The following is a 21,729-nucleotide window of genomic DNA, read 5'->3' as shown; positions in this document are numbered from 1 at the left end:
AAACTGTAGAGTAGTTGTGCACTTCTTGTGAAAAAATAACTGAAAAAGAAATGCTACAATAGCCTAGATTACAGCAAACTACAGCCTAAAAATATACCCTCAAATCCACCACTGGGGAAGATTTCCCTGCCTTTCCAGATTGTCTATTTCCCTGACCAACATTTTTTCCCCTGACTTTCCAGAATGTGGACACTACTGAGTTAGACTGAAATCATTGCTCTGATTTCACGCAATACATACTCTCCTTGATTTTATCGTATTCACAAAAACGGACACACGAGATGCTGTTAACTGTGTACACTGTTTTATATACAAATTATATACACATACGCACACATTAATGAACCACCAGCTTGAACAAAACACTTGACTGACACATTAGCATGTCAACATACTACCAACATAACAAAATTACAACACGAGTTCACACACTTAATTCGACTAACGACTCGCACTCACAACACCTCGACTCCGCAACCCAAAACTGTCTCTTGCCTGGTCAGACTTCTAGACAAGTATGACATATTAAATCAGATTTATACATCATATTTACAGGTAATAATAAAATATATACTATTAATTATGTGTTCTTACATTAAATAAAGTTAAATAAAGCAGAAGTATCATGACATAACCTCACATGTTCCATTGCACAAGACAGATCATACAACACACAATACGACTACGATTTATACGAAATAAAGTCCGTACTGACAACCTGTCGTACACAACTACGTAGATATTAATAATAATAATAATAATAATAATAATAATAATAATAATAATAATAGATGTAAACAACTTCATAGCCACACCTCACAAGTATTATTATTATTATTATTATTATTATTATTATTATTAACAACAACAACAGCAACAACCACCCCTACAAATCGAGCTCGATATTTCCACTATTTACCCATGGGTTTAGAGAATTGTGTCAAAGTTACAGTATACTACTCCATTACACACTTGCAACAATGTGATGGTGGATATATCGGTCTAAGCCCATTATAATTGTACCGGGCGGTACACCTCCGCGCCGCTAATTCAAACATTGCGCCAGTTGTAACTCCTCTACTGGAGGAAGCCTGAACTTTATCAACCTTGTTAATTCTAAAGTTTCTCAGAAGATGTCACTATTGTAAATTTTGAAGAGTTCTGAACTGTGTCTTTTTCGATTTATATTTGTTTTCTCTGTAGTGAGAAGTGTGAACATTCTCTTCTAGATGGCACTACTGAAGAACTACAATTGTGCACCCTGGTGCGAAGTGAAGGAACTGTTTTTTGAGAAATTTTGTGTTCATAAGTTTGTTCTTTGTTAAATTTCTTTCAGTCATTTTTTGGGTTGGCAGTATAACCCTTCTCTTTCCGCTTGTTTTGAATTTAGCCAATCCCGAATTTCTTTAATTAATTTTTGACCAATAATGTGTGTCTTCTCCGATATGAATATGTTGCTTGATCCTAGCCAATAAAGTTGAGGGGGGTGTGGGTTCTCATTCATGAAACGTCTCGAATTTTCCGCGAGGATATATAAACTGCTGATTTTCTTGTCTCCTGGCCACTTCAGTAACATCTTTCTTAGTGTGATTATGTAGCAGGGGGCGGGAAGCGCCTCTTTCTTCAGGCGGCAGTTCATCCATCAGGTAATGGCCTTTTAATAACTTCTTTGCTTGCTAGCTCAACAGTTTAACCCTCGGGGCAGGTTTGAAACTTTTATCATGTAACCTTCCTTGTAAAAGACACTTGGTATAAAATTCCGTCTCTTTAACTACAAATCGGGATAGAGAGTGCCTAACCCTCTCGAGCTCCCTCTCATATGGTTTTTGAGGTGACTACGTTTCCATAACCGTTTTTCTTCGCTTCATTATGTAATAAAGTTTTCCTATCGTGTCACCTCCGTAGTATGGGATTAGCCCTTGCATAAGCAGCCTAGAGCCAAATAGGTTTTCAAAAGATGTATTAGGAGTGCAAGTTACGCCTCCACTCATGTTGGTATTTTGGGGCCGTGTAATTATCCTGTTTCTTTGCTGAATAGGCCTCAGTAGGTTGGGTATTTTTTTTACCCCTGTTCTTGTGTGCCTGGAGGGCAGCTTGAAGGTGGAGTTTGGTGTGGCCTTTGAATAGGCTTGAACTTTGAGAGCGGGTTGCTCTTTCTTAAATTTGGTTTTTGTGTGCCTCGGGCAGGCTTAACTGGGTAATTGGGAGCAAATGCTTCTTGGCACGATTGGGGTTTTCTGCCCCTTTGTTGAACCTTGTGTATAAGTAAAGTTGGGCTCATTGCTCAGGGATTGTGAATCTGGGGCTCAAAGCCCAAAATACATTAATAAACTGTAATTGTACATTCTTAACCAGTTGATATACAACTGTGTTCCTGTTATACTTGTTATTTCTTGATCTCGAAAAGAAAATATAACCTTTGTTAAATTTTAAATTAATTTTAATTTCGTAAGTTGAGACCTATTCATCCCAGCACCTTCTTTCACCTCTAACTACCACGGATAACTCCGTAACAATAATGTTGTACTGATAACTGCGTGCCATCTCTTCATTATTACTCTGAAAACCGTAAAAGTAGTTAGTGGGACGTAAAATCAATATCTTTTATTATATAAATACCTTTCTAATAACAGTTTCAATGGACACAATATGTCCCCAGGTCTTTTCAAATTTTGTCCAAAATTTTTTCACTTAATAGCCGCACCCCCTATTTTGGGACTTTAAAATTGACAAAAAAAAGTACGACTGATATGCGAGTAAATACGGCATACTTAAAAGCAACCTGGATTAAGAAAACCTGAAGAAAAGTCATGCACGTAATAATTATTTTTTTTTTTTTTGCTAGTTGCTTTACGTCGCACCGACACAGATAGGTTTCATGGCGACGATGGAACAGGAAAGGGCTAGGAGTGGAAAGGAAGCGACCGTGGCCTTAATTAAGGTACATCCCCAGCATTTGCCAGGTGTGAAAATGGGAAACCACGGAAAACCATTTTCAGGGCTGTCGACAGTGGGGTTCGAACCTACTAATCTCCCGAATACTGGATACTGGCCGCACTTAAGCGACTGCAGCTATCGAGCTCGGTATGCACGTAATAAGTTGAACTATAATTACAAGACGACTGCCATATTAAGTACCATGAATAACACGTCAGGGTTTGCTACACATAATTGAGGTGGAGTAGTTGCACTTGTTATTCCATTCTTTAAAGTGAGTGTACTAGAGGCTGATGAATTTATACTTGCCCAGTGAATACATGAACCCTAATTATGTCTGTGCTCAACACTTCTCCTAAAATAGTAACGTCTGTGCTCAACACTTCTGCTAAAATAATAAACTGAATTATACTTACTCTTATAGAAGAGCAGTATGATCTTGTGGAACACCTTCATGAAATTCATGTTACCATAACAATATTCTTGTATTTTGAGCATGAGAGCCAGTTCAGATCGAGCAGTAGTAGTGAATGCTTCAAATAATGGAGTATATTGTTTGAGATGTTTTAATGCTTGTTCTGCCACCAGTTCCTCTTTCTTGTTCCACTCCACTTGAGACATCACCGTTGACCAGACCTACAAAACAAGAAGTGTGTAAATCATTAAAAGATAAGCTAACAGAACCAATGAATATAATGAACTGAACATTACAACAGCTTTCAACTGCAATAATTTAGCGATTATACTCGAAATTCCAACCACCTATATAAGTCATTAACCATATTAATTACAAACAGTAATCATAGCCAAAAAGATCACCAATGTCCAATGAGGATACTCCACTAGAAGAAGAATCATTATCCAATACTAATATTATAAAGAGAAAAGTTGGAATCAATTTATAGTCATTCATTCATTCATTAGAAAGCTTCTTTCTTCGTAATTATTATAGGCTACATATAATTATGCTAGCCAATCTGCGGAGCGAGCAAATTAAATAAAATGGAGGGAGTCAACAAAACTCCATATATCCAGCACCCTTTAAAGTGAATATGCTACCTATACCATTACGATCAATCAGTCAATACTGATCTGCATTTAGGGCAGTCGCCCAGGTGGCAGATTCCCTATCTGTTGCTTTCCTAGCCTTTTCCTAAATGATTTCAAAGAAATTGGAAATTTATTGAACATCTCCCTTGGTAAGTTATTCCAATCCCTAACTCCCCTTCCTATAAATGAATATTTGCCCCAGTTTGTCCTCTTGAATTCCAACTTTATCTTCATATTGTGACAGATACCATACATAGATATTATGTGGGTAACATTTGTACCTCAAAAAACAACAACAAACAGCAAATGTTTACCTTCAATAGAGCTCAATGAGCACATAGTTGCCGTTTTCACAATTTATCAAACACAAAGTGTCTGGACCAACATCATAAAAACCTTCAAGATGTCATGAAAATGAACCCTGGCAAGAAGAAAAATATGGTCAGTAGCAACTTTTGAACGTAAAAAAATTCAATTTTTTTTGCAGCATATCACGACATGTTACGACACATCATTGATGACATAACTTTGAAGAATATTGAACATATTATACTACTCAATTATGTAATTTCTCTGAATTCATAAATCCTGAAGTACTGCATGTACCTGAGTTGTAGAACATATGACTCTTCACTGTAATTGCCTTAAGCCTCTTCATAAATTTCTGAATAGATTTACGCTCAAAGCACTGGCCTTGCTGAACGGATTTTAGGTTTTTTTTTTCAGAATTCTTTTTTGGGAAGCTTTGATGTTAATAGAGTTTTTGTCCTTGTAAATATGCTAAAATAATATGCTCTCAGTCTGCATTGCTATGTGGCAATAATAAAATAAAGATTCTGTCATATTTAAGAACACAACCAGCTTGACTGCACCTGTCTTGCCAGGAAAAACCAGCGATTTTCAAAAAATGCAAAATCTGTTCTCAAAATCGGGAGAAGTCTTTGCAATCAGGAGAGAGGGAGGAAGGACCAAAAGTAGCGAATCTAATGCTAAAATCAGGGGAGTTGGCACATCTGCGTATGTTGACATGAAGTCTGGCACAAGCTACTATTGGCTAAAATTCATATCTTCCTGGATATTTTTCACAGAAAGTATGTATGTTCATCAGTTTCTGAACTACTGATAGTTAAAGAAAGAGGTGCTTTCTCCAGAGTAATTGCTATCTGGGGGACCAGATATGGCACTTTAAGAAGCGGCCTTTTTTTAAAAAAAAATAACTTTACGTCGCACCGACACAGATAGGTCTTATGGCGACAATGGGACATGAAAGGCCTAGGAATGGGAAGGGAGCAGCCGGGGCCTTAATTAAGATACAGCCCCAGCATTTGCCTGGTTTGAAAATGGGAAACCATGGAAAACCATTTTCAGGGCTGCCGACAATGGGGTTCGAACCCACTATCTCCCAGATGCAAGCTCACAGCTGCGTGCCCCTAACCGCACGGCCAACTCGCCCGGTCTACTTTAAGAAGCAGTAGATGAAGTAGTAAGAAAGAAAGCATCCCAACCCACCAGCTCATCGCTTTGGACAGCCTGTGAACATGTTAGGAGTGGTACTTTTGAATGTAATACATAGTGACTGGAAGCATTCTTTGGATAATTGCGGCTGTTGAAACCCAGGCATTTATTTTAAAGTATATTTCATGCTTGTTCTCTACAGGTATCACATCAGGATTTACCTAAACAGCTATAATTGAAATAGGATGCGTTGTTGAGGTTAGGTATACTATCTCGAAATGGCCAGATAGTGCTAGAAGTTCCACGATGTAAAAATTTGAAGTAAATAACAGGGAAGTTTACCATATTTATGGATATCTAAAGGTGTGGAGATAATGCATTTTATTATCATAAGGTTTAATTTTGTACGTTTGTTGCCCCCATGTTTATATTAATGTTGATTTGTTAGGTAGATGGACAAGTGAAACGATCATTACGCTTGGATTGCTTATGTCACATTTTAAACCTGTCTCCAAAAATAATCTATATTGACCAGACTTACGAGATATTAAATTATTACAGTGTTGATGATCTCGCCTGTTATATTAATAACAACATCCGAGAATATTTCTTAACTAAATTAAACTCTTGCCATAATCCTGAGATGGTGCAGTTCTTTTCAGGCACACCCCTAATGGAGGAGAGCTGCACGAGCTATTTTATCACATACCAACCTTCCTGCCATTTTTTAATCTCGGCAGTACCAGGAATCAAACCTAGGCCCCCCGAGAACGGCAGCTAATTGTGCTGACGGTTACGCTGCAGAGGCAGACACTGGTACCCACAAAACAAAGACATATCGCATGACTGATGCATACTAACAATGAGTGGGTCAGACATACGAAACCGTTCACCTATTTGTGCTACACCATCGGAGCTAGAGTACAGCCTGTACCTAATACAAAGCGGAACCATTCTTATCTGACCAATAACGATAGGGGATATTATATGAGAGTTTTAATTTTTAAATGTTCTTCGTCTAAAAAAGCCAGGTGCGAGTGTGTCTGTCGAATACACAAGGAAATACAGTAATACTTTTCCACCGGTAGTGAAAATCATTTTAAATTCCTCTATGTACGGTTGAAGAAGCGGTCTTGTACTCAACTTTCACTTTCAGCATTGTTTTGGATGCATGGTAAATCACTGATTCAATAAAAAAAATAACAGACAATAAATGACCCAATCTCGTTACCTTCTGCTCGGGGAATCTCTTTCCGGTGCACAGTTTAATCCACGGTATTCCTCGCCATCATATCTCTCCACGATTCTTTTTCAATGCCATTCCATAAAGAAAACCTAAGTGGGCTGACTAGTATGAGCAAGCAATAATGCATGTAACTCAATCATGGAGGGAAACAACTTTTGCAGCACATCAAATTTAATGATGTAGACAGGTCCTCGCCTTCCTATCCATATATCAATATATGTCGATTGGAGATAGTTCTGGACGACTACCGCCGCATGCAGTGGAGCTCCGTCATGTTGAAACCATATCCTGCAGCGGTCAAGGAGTGGCACACGTTCCAAAAACTCTAGTAGTTCATCTCGGAAAAAGATGCAGATAATGTTGGCTGGTCAGATGGCCCTCAAAGAAATGGGGACCGATGAGGTGATCACCCATGATTCCACACCATACATTCACGCCCCACTGTACTTGAAAAGTGGTCTGTCGCACACAAAGGGATTATTCACACTCCAGTAATGCATACGGTGATTAACGGTTCCACTGTTGTGGAATTGTGCTTCGTTCGTAAATAAGAGTCTCTAGAAAAGCAGGATCAGCGCCCACATGCTGTAGGATCCATTAACAGAATGCCACCCAGGCATCGAAACCATGACCATGGAGCTCCTGGTGTAAGCGCAGATGGTACGGGTGAAAGCGATGAGTATGAAATATCTGCATAACATTTTATTCACGCAGAGTGAAATGGTAGTTTAGGGGAAGACCTAAAATTTAATTCTCAAGTATTTATATTATTAGTGGACCTATCAATAAATAATATATAACTAAAGTTATATAGAATTAAATTTCCGATCATTTATGTCTTATACATTTTTACCCTACCAGCAATGATAACACAGATACTCATGAATTTGCATTTTTGTTGCTAAGTCCATTTGAACACCAAGCCACGAAAAAATGGGTGAAAAGAATTTAATGAAAATCGGTATGTAGAGTCAGTGAATATGAACCTAAGTCTAAGTTACAAACAATTTTATTCACCCTGGATGAATATGTAGTTTAGGGAAAGGTGCCTAAAATTTAATTTTTAAATACCTATGTTACTGGTCCTATCGAAAAGTACTACCGGTATATAGCAAAATTTATAGAGAATACAATTTCTGATCATTTATGTTTTATTCAGTTTTACCATACTGACTGTGATAAGAGAGGTATTTCAGAGTCTGAAGAAAATTAAATGTGAAGGCCTACAATATCGAAAGCGCATAACATTGATCAACAATAACATTACACTGACCATTGTTTGCTGTGATGTTTTTAGTCACTCATGCTGCCTCTCAACTCTGATAGATGGGATTACTGCTGTGTACCGAGTAAAACAGCCTGACTAAATATTGGCGAGAAATAGCTGGGGAGTTAGAAAACGTTCTTCTTTAGCATGCCATACCTCTGATTCATACATAATCTGATACTGCTGGTACGTAACACACTGGTTCATCATAGCATTCCACCTATTTGTTCCCTACTCTGATGCGCTGTTTTGAATGAGCTGTGTGCAAACTTAAGGTAGAGGCTCACTTAGTAGTAGTAGTAGTAGTAGTAGTAGTAGTAGTAGTAGTATTAGTAGTAGTAGTAATATGACGACCTGGTCTAGAATTACAACTTAGGCCTATTCCAAATTACAACACCACAATTCATTATATAGCTCAAAATTACACCCTGAAACAGAATTCTGTAGCGAAGCACTGGTACATCAGCTAATCATCAAATAAATCTAGATTGTCTTCAACAGTCGAAGATTCACTGGAGTCACTCGTAAAACTAATGCCTGACGCCTGAAAATATACCTACAGTACAAGTTTTTATATCATCAACGATTGATATTCATAATTAGTTACCACCCTATCAGTAAGCATAGACTAACAATCACTGAAATGTATCTAGTTTATCTACAATACCTAGACTTACATAGACAATTCACATGTGTTTTATCCTGATATTGTTTTAATTAAGGACATGTATGAGGTGCAAATTAACTGTTCATGTATATTTGTTAAACAGAATGCACAATTGCTACATTTAATTAAGAATCTGTTTAAGATACCGCTGTCAAGGACTGTTATTTTCAAGAAAAACACTGAGCAGATGAATTTACAAGGATCTGTGCTATGTGAACTGTGTGTGACAGTGGCTGATGTGTGTAACTCATTTAGAAATCTGAAAATAATCCCCAAATTCTGTTTTCTGTTCTCAAACCGTACAAAACTGGAATCCACGCCTGCAAGAACAGCATTGATGCATAATCGGACGTCTGTTAAGAAAAAAGATGTAAAAGGAACTGCTTACCTACCTTACATACATAACACAACGGATCGTATTGCTAAAATCTTACATAGGTACCATGTACAAACTGTTTGTGGAACATCAATTAAGACTAGGCAACTTCTGCGACCAACTAAGGATAGTTTGCCAACATTGCAACAACCTGGTATGTACAGAGATCCCTGTACTAGCGGCAATGTTTATATTGGGCAGGCTTCGAGAACGATATGTACTCGCATGAAAGAACACACCAGGCGTATCAGGCTCAACAAACCTGATAAATCAGCTGTTGCTGATCATGCCGTAACACCTGGTCAAAATGTCTTGTTCCAAGAAGTGGATGTTCTTGTCCGTATAAAGCAATATCGCCCAAGAATTACCAGGGAGGTGGTTGAAATACGTAAACACTCAGATAATTTAAACCACGATACAGGCTACAACCTCAGTGAATCATGGCTACCTATTATCAGAACCATCAGAGAATGTTGCTTTACTGTTGCCATTCGTTCTCTCTAGCATGGGGCTAAAATGGCATCCCTTTTACATCTTAGGGCACCATTTTAAGTTCCTTGTTGCTTTCTCCTAGCAACCTTTAATGCATCATTTCATTTCTCTGTTGTCTCCTGATGAAGAAAAGCAAGGTTCCTTTTGAAACGCGCAGTGTGTTTATAATTTATTACATGGCATAAGCCCAAAATATACTTCACGCATTGTTAACCTGTCTGTGAAAGAGGAAGCATCTATATAGCTCCAGGTTTCAACATGGAATGGGGTGATTATGAAATTTGTGCTGCAGTAATAGCATTAAATGCAGTTGGAAAATTTCCAAGTGACATTTTCAAGATGCCGCAAAAGCTGAAAATCAGTCATAATGCTTGTCTACCGGACCATTGAGCGATTCACTGCAACCGGAACTGTAGAAGATCGTCCGAGGAACGGTCGCCCACGCAGCAGCAAAAAAAGCAGTGGCTATCATGGCCTGTGGAATGAACATCGCAAAATGGTCAATGTCAAGGCTTCTGTCAGGGTATCTTGGACTACGGGCTTATCGCCGACGAACAGGACATTACCTTGACGCATGCCTAAAGAAGCAGAGTGCTTAAACGTCGACGTCTCCTGCAGAGTTACACACCAAATGGTCATCGAAACATCCTCTTCACCGATGAAAAGGTATTCACTATTGAAGAATCTTTCAATGTACAAAACGACAGGGTTTATGCACCATCAACATCATCATCATCATCATCATCATCATCATCATCACGGGAAGCCAGTAAAAAGGTTCCGAAAGTTCAAAGGCCCCATCATCCCTGTTCTGTGATGGTGTGGTGGGGGGTGAGTAATTCTGGCACCACCCAGCTGCATTTCTGCGAAAAGGGTGTTAAAACCAGCACCAGTGTGTACGAAAGCACCGTTTTGGAGCCTATTGTGAATAACTTAAGTGGCACATTGTTTCAAAACAACCCTGGACCTTCCAGAAGGATTCTGCTCCAGCCCACAAGGCTAGGTCAACTCAAGGGTGGCTTCAGCGTCATGTCCTCGACTTCATTTCAACTAAAGATTGGCCCAGTAGCAGTCTGGACCTGAACCCTTTGGATTACCGACAGTGGTCTCTGCAAGAAGAGACACCCCACCATTGGAAGTTTAAAGCGTTCCTAATTGTCAACAGTGGTAGATTTCCCCCTGGATGTCCTCCGCTCCGCCATAGACGAGTGGCCACAAAGACTCAAGAGCCTGCATCAGTGCCAAAGGTGACCATTTCAAAAAGTGATTGGTATTTGTGTAAAGAATGCCTATAAGAACAACATACTTACAGCAAATTAAAATACTTCTCATAATATTTGCATTTTTCACTTTTTAAGTTGTGACTGTATTTATGGCTAGACTGGGTACATGGCCCTTTAAGTGATAGAATGCTTCAAGTCTAGTGAACAAAATCCACGCTTCCTTTATCATCAGTTTCATTTTTAGCCTTTGTTCGCAGCTATTGCTGTTACAGGCCACTAGTCAATGATATAATTATCTTTTTTTAAATCAAGAACAAACTTTTTAAATACAGCAAAGAGCAAGTAAATTTAAATAAAAAATTGTTTGAAAATTTCAGACTGCGAGAATTTTTTAAATTTTTGACCAGGAAAAGTTAATGCTACAGTAGAGTCTCGATTATCCGATCTAAATGGCATCCGGAGTATGCCGGATCACTGAAAATGTCTGATAATACAGAACAACTTTGAAAATGAACCGAAACAAACAGGAAGGCTGTACTCTAGTAGTAAAACAATGACATGTTTTATGGTAATCTATTGTATTATCAATTCAATTGTACAGTGCATGCAGTATTGAACGAAAGCATTCCAAATGTCTTATGAAAAGAAACTTGTCAACAATGTCTGCTTGCCTGCTGATCCACGTTTTCTTGCTGCGAGATCCTGCCATCGACGAAAAATCAGCACCTCCGTTGCGCTTGCTTCCGGCTGTTGATCAACGTAGGTTAATGCCATTTCCAATGCACTTAATCCTTCACTGTGAGTCATCGTTTTCTCCTCTTGTTCTGCAAATGCCTCGTTCTTCATCATCATCCTCGTTTCCATTAGCATTCACAAAATCAATAATATCGGCCTCAGTTCAAACAGCTGATCTTGTGCACACCACTTACATCTTCAGTCGTAGCATCCTCACAGCCAGGAATGCAATTCAGTAGGGGCACAATATTTTCCATGTCTTCTTGTACCACCTCTCGATGTTCAACCTCACTCAACAATATGTTCCAAGACTTTGCTGATGTCGTTGTTTCAACTTCTTCCCAAGACTGCGCTATCCAATATATCATGTCTTTCATGTTGATTTGTTTTAACTTTTCTATCACGTCATTGCCATTGTCCATTTCCTCTATCAGGGATGAAAGGAGTTTCCACCGCTATTTCCTCTTCAATGTTTCCAGCACACCTTGGTCCATTGACTGGCATAATGACGTCACGTTAGGAGGGAGGAACATGACTTTGATGTCACCACTTCTAAGTTGCTCTTCATTTGGGTGTGATGGAGCGTTGTCTAGTAGAAGAAGTGCTTTTCTAGGGAGATTGTTCAAAGCTAGAAATTTTTCTACATCTGGAACAAACTGTGTAAAAAAAACAGTCTTTAAAGATGTCAGCAAGCATCCGGGCAGCTTTCTGATTCGTGTAATGGACTGGAAGAGCATTAACAGAAATGTTCTTAAAAGCCCTAGGCTTCTTTGCTACACCAATCATAAGCAATTTTGCTTTTAAGTTTCCAGTAACATTACTATGCCTTTGCTGGCAGGATGTAGTGTTTACAGTGCACTATGTCTTCTGGTATGGGCTAGAACAATATTGTTACTTTCATTGATCTGTCTCTGTCTTATCCTTGGCTTTGACAAGATGAAAGTGACTAAGGTATGAGTGATGCTAGTAATGCCATTCCTTATGCAGCCAGTCCCTGCTATGAATGGTGTGAAAATGTTGCTCATAGAGTCAGTTGGTGCATGCATTTCAGTGGGCTTGGCAGACTGATATGTAATAGCAACTTCTGGCTCGGTGAGGAAAGCAACGGGAAACTACCTCACTCCTCATTTCCCTAGTACGCCTCTTCAGTGATGCCTAGGCCATTTATGATAGCTGATGGCGGAGCTATTGAGGATCAACCAGCCTTCGGGCTGAGGACTAAACAGTAACATTACTACAGGCAAGAACTGTAACTCTTTCCTTACTACGCTTGTAGCCAGGTGCAGACGTCTCGGCTTGGGCTGCGAGAGTTTTTGATGGCAGCATCTTGAAATTTAGCCCAGTTTCATCACAATTAAAAAATCTGATCACCGGTTATTCCTTCAGCAAGAATTATCTCTTGAAATTCCTTTTTAAATTTCACAACCTCATAGGATTTAGCTGACAATTTTTCTCCACAGATTTTAAGCTGCCTAATGCCGTACCGTTTTTTCCACTGATCAAGCCACCCCGCACTGGCAGTAAAATTAGGGCCCCCTTCATTAAACTCCTTCTGGAAATACACCGCCTGTTCTTGCAGAATGGGGCCAGATATTGGCAGGCCCTTTTCCCGGTGTTGAGTGAACCAAAGAAATAGCGCTTCACTTACTTTTTCATACTCACATTGTTTCATTGTTTTTCTAATTTTTAGTGCATCACTTGTTGCTCTGGTAGAGCACCACTTTTCAATTTCTTCCATCTTTTTTTTCCAGTCTCCCACTGTAACACGTCCAACACCATAATCTGAAGCCACTTTTTGAAGAGTTTCCCCTTTGTTCAGTCTCTTTAATGCACTCAACTTGTCTTCCATAGAAACAATCGCTTTCTTCCGTTTACTCGCCATACTCACAAAGGATATGAAAACTATAACATCCACACCCAACCAATACTACAATGAACAATGACTGAAGACTCACTGCACCTGTCCTTGAGAGAAAAACCGGTCCTACCGCCAGCGGTCAGGCCAGTGCTTGTCCCACAGTCGCACCCTCAACACCGGGTGTCCCTGAATTTAGTCTCCACCAAAAGTTCAAATTAAGTCTACCAGTGTCGGATAACACAGAATGTCGGATAAGCGAAGGTCGGATGAGCGGGACTCTACTGTATTAGTTTTACGCTCCACTAACTACATTTTCATGATTTTCGGAGATGCAGAGGTGCTGGAATGTTGTTCCACAGGAGATTCGACACAAGGCCGACTTATTTGAGCACTTTCAAATAAAACTGGACTGAGCTAGGATCGAACCTGCGAAGTTTGGTTCAGAAAGCAAGAGCTATACTACGTGAGCTACTGAGCCCGGTGCAAAAGTTTGCCTTATGGGTAAACTTGTGAAATAGTCTAAAATTTTATTTTCTTCTTATTCATATGGGTGCTTTTAGTTTACCTGGAAATTGACCATTTAAATGACACTAACTGACATTGTTCATGCCTGCAGAGGACATTGAATTTTTGGTTTGCATCATAGATTTTAATAAAATATTGAATAACATCACTTGGTATCTACTGCATAAACGTATACATGTTACTAGTTTCCTACCATTTCCATACAAAACACTATCTTTGAGTTTCAAGAAAATGCCACCCATTTCATTAGCGTTGGGTTAACGAACGAAACTAAACATGTACACTCATCTATGTCTGAGAACCTCAACGTTCTCAGACAGGCATGCGTTCGTCATTGTTCCCGCAATGCTAGTCACCCCTCTCCCTCCGCGGTGCCAGTATCTGTACACTGGTTCATTCTCTTTACAATGACGCATCAGACACTGTCATCACACATCCTACCTCAAGTCCCACTAAATCACCACCGATCAGCATTTAGGGCAGTTGACCAGGTGTCCTCTTTTTATAAACTAATATTTGCCCCAATTTGTCTTGCATTCCAACTTTACCTTACTATTGCGATCTTTCCAACTTTAATGCTAACACTCAACCTTATTTGTCTACTAATGTCATTCCATGCCCCCCCCTCCACTGACAGCTTGTCTCCTTACTCCAAAGTCTTACAGCCCAAAGTTTGGAAAATTTTTGTAATACCGCTTAAAAAAAAAAAAAAAATAATAATAATGCTGTTTTCCTTTGGATTTTTTCCAGTTCTCAAATCAAGAAATCCTGGCAAGGGAACAATACAATGGAACCATATTCTAATTGGGGCCTTAGCAGAGACTTATAGTCATCTTCTTGACATCCTTATTATGACAACCCCTAAATACTCTTAAAAAGTCTAGGTCACTCCTAAATGATCACTACAAAGGAACAGAAGCTAAAACAAATTTCACTTTTAATATTTTGCATGTACTCTAAGGACTTACTCGCATGTCCCATACTGGACACCACCTTTTAGGAATTTTTAAGTTAAAATGTTGAAAGAGAAGAGATGCAGGATTTACAGATACCGAAAACAATGAGAAAAGACGGAATCATCATTAGTTACCATGAGGAGTTTATACAGGGTTATTACAAAATGATATGAGCGATTGCAAAGCTCTACAATAACTATTATTTGACATATTGTCATATGACTTCACACACGCACGCATGCGCACACACACGCACGCACACACACACACGCACACACACACACACACACACACACACACACACACACACACACACACACACACACACACACACACACACACACACACACACAGAGAGACAGAGACAGAAAGAAACTAATTTTTTTTTAACATTTACAAATGTTTGATATGTGCCCTTTTAGTGATTCTGCGGACATCTAGCCTATAATCAAGTTTGTCCCACACTCGGTACAGCATGTCCCTATCAATGGATTCGAAAGCAAGGTGATGCGAACTCGCAGTTCTGGCAGGTTTGTTGGGAGGGGAGGTGTAAACACCAAGTCTCTCATGTGACTCCACACAAAGAAATCGCATGGGATTAGGTCAGGGACACGTGGAGGCCATGATATGAATTGCTGATCATCAGCTTTACCACAACCGATCGATCGGTTTGGCAATCTTCTGTTTAAGAATTTACGAACGTCACATGGAAGTGGAGTGGAGCACCATCCTGTTGGAAGATTAAGACTGCACTGTCCTTCAGTTGCGGCATGAGCCAATTTTCCAGCATGTCTAGATAAGCGTGTCCTGTAATGGATTTTTCGCAGAAGAAAATTGAGCCATACATTTTAAACCATGAGACTGCAGGAAACACATTAACTTTCGGTGAATTTCGAATGTGCTGCACAATAGCGTAAGGATTCCCTACACCCCAGATTCGCACAATGTGTCTGTTCACTATACCATTAACAAAAAAATGTTGCTTCATCACTCAAGACAAGTTTTGTACTAAACTCATCCTCTTCCATACACTGCTGCAACCACGCCAAAAATTCAAAACGTTCGACTTTGTCATCGGAAGTCAGGGCTTGTAACAACTGTAAGTAGTAAGGCTTCTGCTTTAGTAGTTACCTTAAGATTTTTCAAACAGTCAGCTGTGGTATGTTCAGCTCTCTGCTTGCTCTCTCCGTCGACTTCCATGGGCTACGCGTGAAACTTGCCTGCACGCGATCAACTGTTTCTTCAGTCACTGCATGCCTATCCGTTGATTTCCACTTACAGAGGCATCGCAAAGCTTTAGATTGGACATACCATCGCCAAATGAAGTTAGCAGTTGGTGGATCTTTGTGGTAATTCGTCCAGAAGTGTCGTTACACTATTATGAAAGACTGACGCGAGTGCATTTCAAGCACAACAAACTCTTTCTCAGCTTCTGTCGCCATCTTGTCTCACTGCGGACTGCTGTTGTGCTCTTGTGGCAGAAATCTAGAGTGCAACTTCAGCAGAACAAAACTTTTGAGTTTTTCTACATGACTGCTAGGTTTTGTAACTATATGTCAATTCATGGAGCTACAGTGAATTTATGAAATTGCTTCGATCACTTCTAATAACCCTGTATTATATTTGTCCAATAAATTAATAAAATGCATTTTCCCATTAATTTACACAATGACGTTGAAATTCCTCTTTATAGCAGAGAAATCCTCATTAATATCGCAAGTTAAAACTCGTGAAGTAAACAAGTAATAATTACTGTATTTGCTGGCGTACGTACCATACCTATCTCGCACCCTCCCAGGACAAATCACTTCTAGTAAAACTCTTGCAGCGAGAATTGCGTAATGTTACGATCAACTGTAAAACACTTTACCGTCTGTGAGCATCGGCTGTCTCATTCGTTCATCAGCATTTACGACTCCCATCTCCTTACAAAACACGCTGTACCAGCATCAATACCTGGAATAAAGGGGGAATGGGTGTCAACTGAAAGTCACACGTCTGTATACCACGCTGCTAGGATTGGAATAAATATTCTAAAAAAATTATAGTCTAATAATTATGGAACGCTTATAAGGATCTTCAAATCAACATCATTATATTAGAATGTGTAAATTAGGTACGGTACATCTAATCGAGACAGACGTTGGTAAAGTCAGCAAGTAAAAAAAAAAAACCCCACTTATGATATTCTGCCTACTTGGAGGTGCTATTACCCAAAATCTCAGCCCCAACACCGTCCAATGTCAGATGGTCTTCATAGCCCCAAAGGTATTGCTGATGCTGGTCTTATTGAAGCTTGTTTCTACAGAAAATTCTTTAATCAAAGCCCAAGTTCCATGTACAAAACAGTTCAAGCAATGGCTTTTTTATATTCTCGCCAGGTGTTTGTGTGTGCTGTCTGAAGACCGTCCAGTCCGAGTAAAAGGGACGAAGAAAGCCCTTGAAAGGTTTGTCGGAAAGAGGCCGTTCTACCTGGAATTACAGTAAGACCTGTGTTTTGTTTTTCCACTTCCTATTTATCTCGCTCAACTAGATGCCCACACAACAAGTTCAGTAACAACATGGCTGTCTTCCACAATAAAGCTCCTGGACACTTGTTTAAGCCCTAGAAGTCAATACAAAAAATGAAAAGTCGCCCGAAACAAAATTATCGTCTCACTTATGCTTCATTCTTGCTAGTGGCTAGATGCATTATACAGTCCCTGGCCACATTATTAAATGACCTTGAATTTGTAACATACCGTATTTGCTCGCATATCTCTCGCACTTATTTGACAAAAAAATAAGTGAACATTTTAGGTGCATGATATATGTGTAAAATATGCATTAGAATATTGAAACAAGACAACTGGCATTCTTACCCTATACACTGACACTGCCTTCAGTCTCAGAGCTATTCTCACATCATTCTGGTCACCAACCCATACTACATCATCCTGACTTCTGTCCAACGCATTTGCGATGCCCACCTTCAAGAAATTCTTGACAATAACAGCTGTCGACACCATAACCCAATCACACACGAGTTCAACTGACGGCCTCTATTTTGCCTGCTGACCTCAGCTCATGTTCCCCTCCTGCCATCCATTTGGCATACACGTAAGTTGTCCTTGAAGGGCTTGTTGACGGAAACATCTAAGGTCTGTAGACAATGTGAGAGTCCACCAGGAATTACAAGATCAGTTTTCATTTCTGGAAGACATTTCTTTGTGTCTTCCACCAAGTGTCCGCGGAAACTGTCCCACACTAGCATTGCTGGGCGTCGAAGTAGTGTCCCTGGCCGTGCTCCCCACACCGTATAGACCCAGTCCTGGACAAGAGCTGTATCCATCCATCCTTTTTCTTGAACCCGTATATGAATGCCTTTGGGAAACTTTGCTTTAGGCACAGTTTTCTTTTGAAAATAACGTACAGTGGCAATTTTCTTCCATCTGCGGTTATTGCTAGTATGACAGTGCAACGCTGTTTTTCACACCCAGTTGTAGGTACAAGCAGGCAAGATTCTCCCTCCTTGTTGATTGTGATGTTGCATGGTATGTCAAAGTTTATCAGGGTTTGATCTGCATTGCCAATTTGAGACAAGACGTCGTTTCTCTTCCGCATTGCTATCATATGGCGATGAAAATCTATGATTTTGTCGCTGAAATCACTTGGCATTCTCTGCCAGAGATGTTCACCTCCGCAGATGCAATCCCTTTCATGTCATGAATCTACGGATCTAACCCTGGCTAGCCGATTCCTCCTTTAAAAACTAGTTTGCACGCTTTGAAATGTAACATCCTGTGCGAGATACTAAAGCCATAATTTCGCAACTCTAAGGTAATGAAGCAACTCGTCTTCCAGCTCAGGAAACTTACCAGTATTCGGACCTCTGAATGTCTTACACGTTCGGTTAGTGGTTTCTAGCACAGCCTTTTGTTTAAACCAGTAGCGAACGCTGAACTCTGTCACACTGAATTCTCGACTGGCAGCTGTACCATGTTCTTCAGCAATATATTTTATCACTTTGAGTTTAAACCCAGCCGTATAACTCCAACTTTTCTCCATAACTTAAAGATTCGACCTACACAAGAAGAAACTGAGATACAACAATGAAACGTGAAGACAGAATACTGGTATTTGTCAACACTTCAACAGATGGATGATACCTAATACCACGATCACTTGACTGCCTGGATAGGAAAACACTCCCAGTTCACGTGATCAGCTCTTCCGGACAGGTAGCAATAAGCATATTGACAATGACGGAAGAGTGAGAGGGATGGCTGTGTGATTGACTGGCTAGGAATGCGGCCCTGGGGCAGGGGTTTGTGAGTTGGGTATTACTGTTACAACAGCAGGTAGAAAGAAATGCAGATTTTTCTTGTACTGTCACGTACAAAGTATTATAACAGCAATGTCCCGATAATTAATGTAGGCAGTCCATGGAATACCCAAACTTCATTTAGTGTTTGTACCGTATGTCTTTAAGACATCAGAAATGAATGCAAGTTATGTGCGGGAATTTTTTCCCTGCAATTTCAAATGTTAAAAATGGGGTGCGAGATATACACTGCGGTGAGTTATATGCAAGCAAATACGGTAATAAGAGTTTAGGAGATATAAAAAGCTACCGAGATTATTTTGATCTGTCTTATATGAAGGGATTTAATTCCTTCAAACATTACAGATTATTAATAACTGATAAACCACACAGTTTTAATTTCTTTTTTTTAATTCAATAAGCAGAACAAAGCCGAACAGCTCAATACTTCATCAACTACCTTTTACTGTTATCAATGCTGCGATTCACCTTGACGTACTGTTAATAGAGGCTGTACAGTATCCTGCACCCGTGGGTGATAAAACGAGATAATACTCTTTTCAATGAGACAAATTTTTGTGGCGTTTGTTTCCTCTGCCACTTCCCTTCTCACCAGCTCCTGAACATTTTATTTCAGGTTCAAGTCCGGTGAATTTCCTGACCAGGGTAACAAAGGGACTTTTCTTGCTGCAAAAGGGTTTTTACTGATCGCGCTGTGCGGCCTGGAGCTCCGTCTTGCATAAACACAAATGGTTCTCCATAGGGAACCATTCCTTTATATGAGATAGGAGCCTCCTCCTTAACACCCCCTTGTACTGATCTTGCCGCACTGTTAACTCAATCATGTACAGACATCCAGTGGCTTTCCCACTGATGACAGACCAAACCACGGCAGTCTGCACAACACAATCGGGGTGGTACTTTTCACCAGAACGCCTTCATATAAAATAGATTTGCTGAACTTTCCAATGTGGAGTCGTCAATAAAGCAAACCTGAAACAAAATTTAAAAACCATTAAGATTTGATTTAGGAATAGCCTTGAACTCAAAAAATACATTTATCATTACTGTATGTAGACAAATACTGTAATGATACTCACCTATTTCCAGAAGTCCAAATCTCTATGCTTGTGCTCCTTTGCCCATGCAAGACGTTTTAACATCATAGCAGCAATTCATTTTGGCTTTCCGGCAGGCCTGTAAGCCTTGAAGTTCATCTGTAAAACTTCGTGCCTTACAATTCTTTCAGAAATTAAGACTCAACTGCGTTCCAGTTTCATCTTAATTTATTTTGTAGAAGCAAACCGGTTCGTATGGCATATCTTCTTTAAGGAGCACTCTGAGTTATATTTGATTTATTGTATGTTTAAGTTATGTTTGCTTTAGTATTAAGTTAATATTCATTTGATTTGTTTATCATCAACAGAATTATTACTTCTCCAATATTATAGATGATATAATCAATTCAAATAATAACAATATTAATAGCACTTACTACTAATAATATACAATATATACATCTTTACAAAACACATACAGAAGAAAACACGGAGACAGAAAAGTGTTCCTACATTTGAAATGACTGATAGATAAAAGAAGGAAATATAATTTTCAGTTACCAAAAATGCAGAGCAGGACACAAGAAACTGTCTACGAGGCGCCCATCAGATATCTATGAATTTCACTAGCAGACAATGGAATACATCCACCATCCCCCAAATTTAATTCAGGGAACTTAGGGCCTGCATAAACCAAGAGCTCCTATGTGATTCAGTTCAGCACCTCGGTAAGTGAAAGGCGACAGCCTGTCGGGTGTTACGGGAAGGAACGTGAATTGGTAGCAACTGGAGTAAATTAGGAATCAAGGAAATTGCAGATACATTTGTGTATGAAACATGCATTAACACACATGCGCGCAGTTCTAAAAGACTTACTTTCACACTTCAGAGCAGTATAAGAGAGAAAACAGGGTTTTCAATCAGGCAATAGATTTAAAGCTCTTGCAATTTCTTTTGAGGAAGCCTAAAGTTGAAATGCCTTGCTAACGATATATCAGACTGTAACAATTCACACTTACACATCTTTTCAATTACCCTGTAGAATTATAAGATCATCAGCATAGAGTAGGTAATTGCTCGAATGGATTTGCGATGGCCGATCATTAATATAAATAGAAAGATACATAAACGCCCCAGTAGTGAATCTTGTGGAACTCCAGACATAGGCTGGTAAGGACAAGAAATATGACCCTCATATTTTATCGAATACCTCCTGTCGTCAAAGCACTTAAATCATTCAAGCAAGCTTCCATGAATGCCGTATGCTGACGACGTAAGTCAGAAGAGCATTATGCTGCAGAGAGTTGAAAGCTTTGGAAAAGTCCACGTGCACAGCATCAACCTGCTTGCAGTTGTCCAGTGCGCAGATATGAAGTGGAAGTACATAGCAGGACTGGTGGTTGAGTGTTTCTGGACAAAACCATGCTGGTTATTTTTTTTTTTTTTTTTTTTTGATATTTTGCTTTACATCGCACCAACACAGATAGGTCTTATGGCGATGATGGGACAGGGAAGGCCTAGGAATGGCAGCAATGCGGCCGTGGCCTTCATTAAGGTACAGCCCCAGCTTGCCTGATGCGT

The 21,729-nt window shown here is 39.6% G+C and overlaps 1 protein-coding gene across 1 annotated transcript in view; it reads right to left on the bottom strand.

Moving 5' to 3' along the window:
- The window catches only part of LOC136874012 (protein krasavietz), a 218,155-nt gene that overhangs the window by 40,428 nt on the left and 155,998 nt on the right, over positions 1-21,729 (bottom strand). Inside the window, exon 9 of the mRNA XM_067147472.2 lies at positions 3,354-3,573. Coding sequence (XP_067003573.1) covers positions 3,354-3,573 — 220 coding nt within the window. The remainder of the gene's footprint in view (positions 1-3,353; positions 3,574-21,729) is intronic.

This window comes from Anabrus simplex, chromosome 5, assembly GCF_040414725.1.
Source record: "Anabrus simplex isolate iqAnaSimp1 chromosome 5, ASM4041472v1, whole genome shotgun sequence".
NCBI classification, from domain to species: Eukaryota; Metazoa; Arthropoda; class Insecta; order Orthoptera; family Tettigoniidae; genus Anabrus; species Anabrus simplex.
The sequence above is the reverse complement of the archived record's forward strand: the minus strand, read 5'-3'. Positions and strand labels throughout refer to the sequence as shown.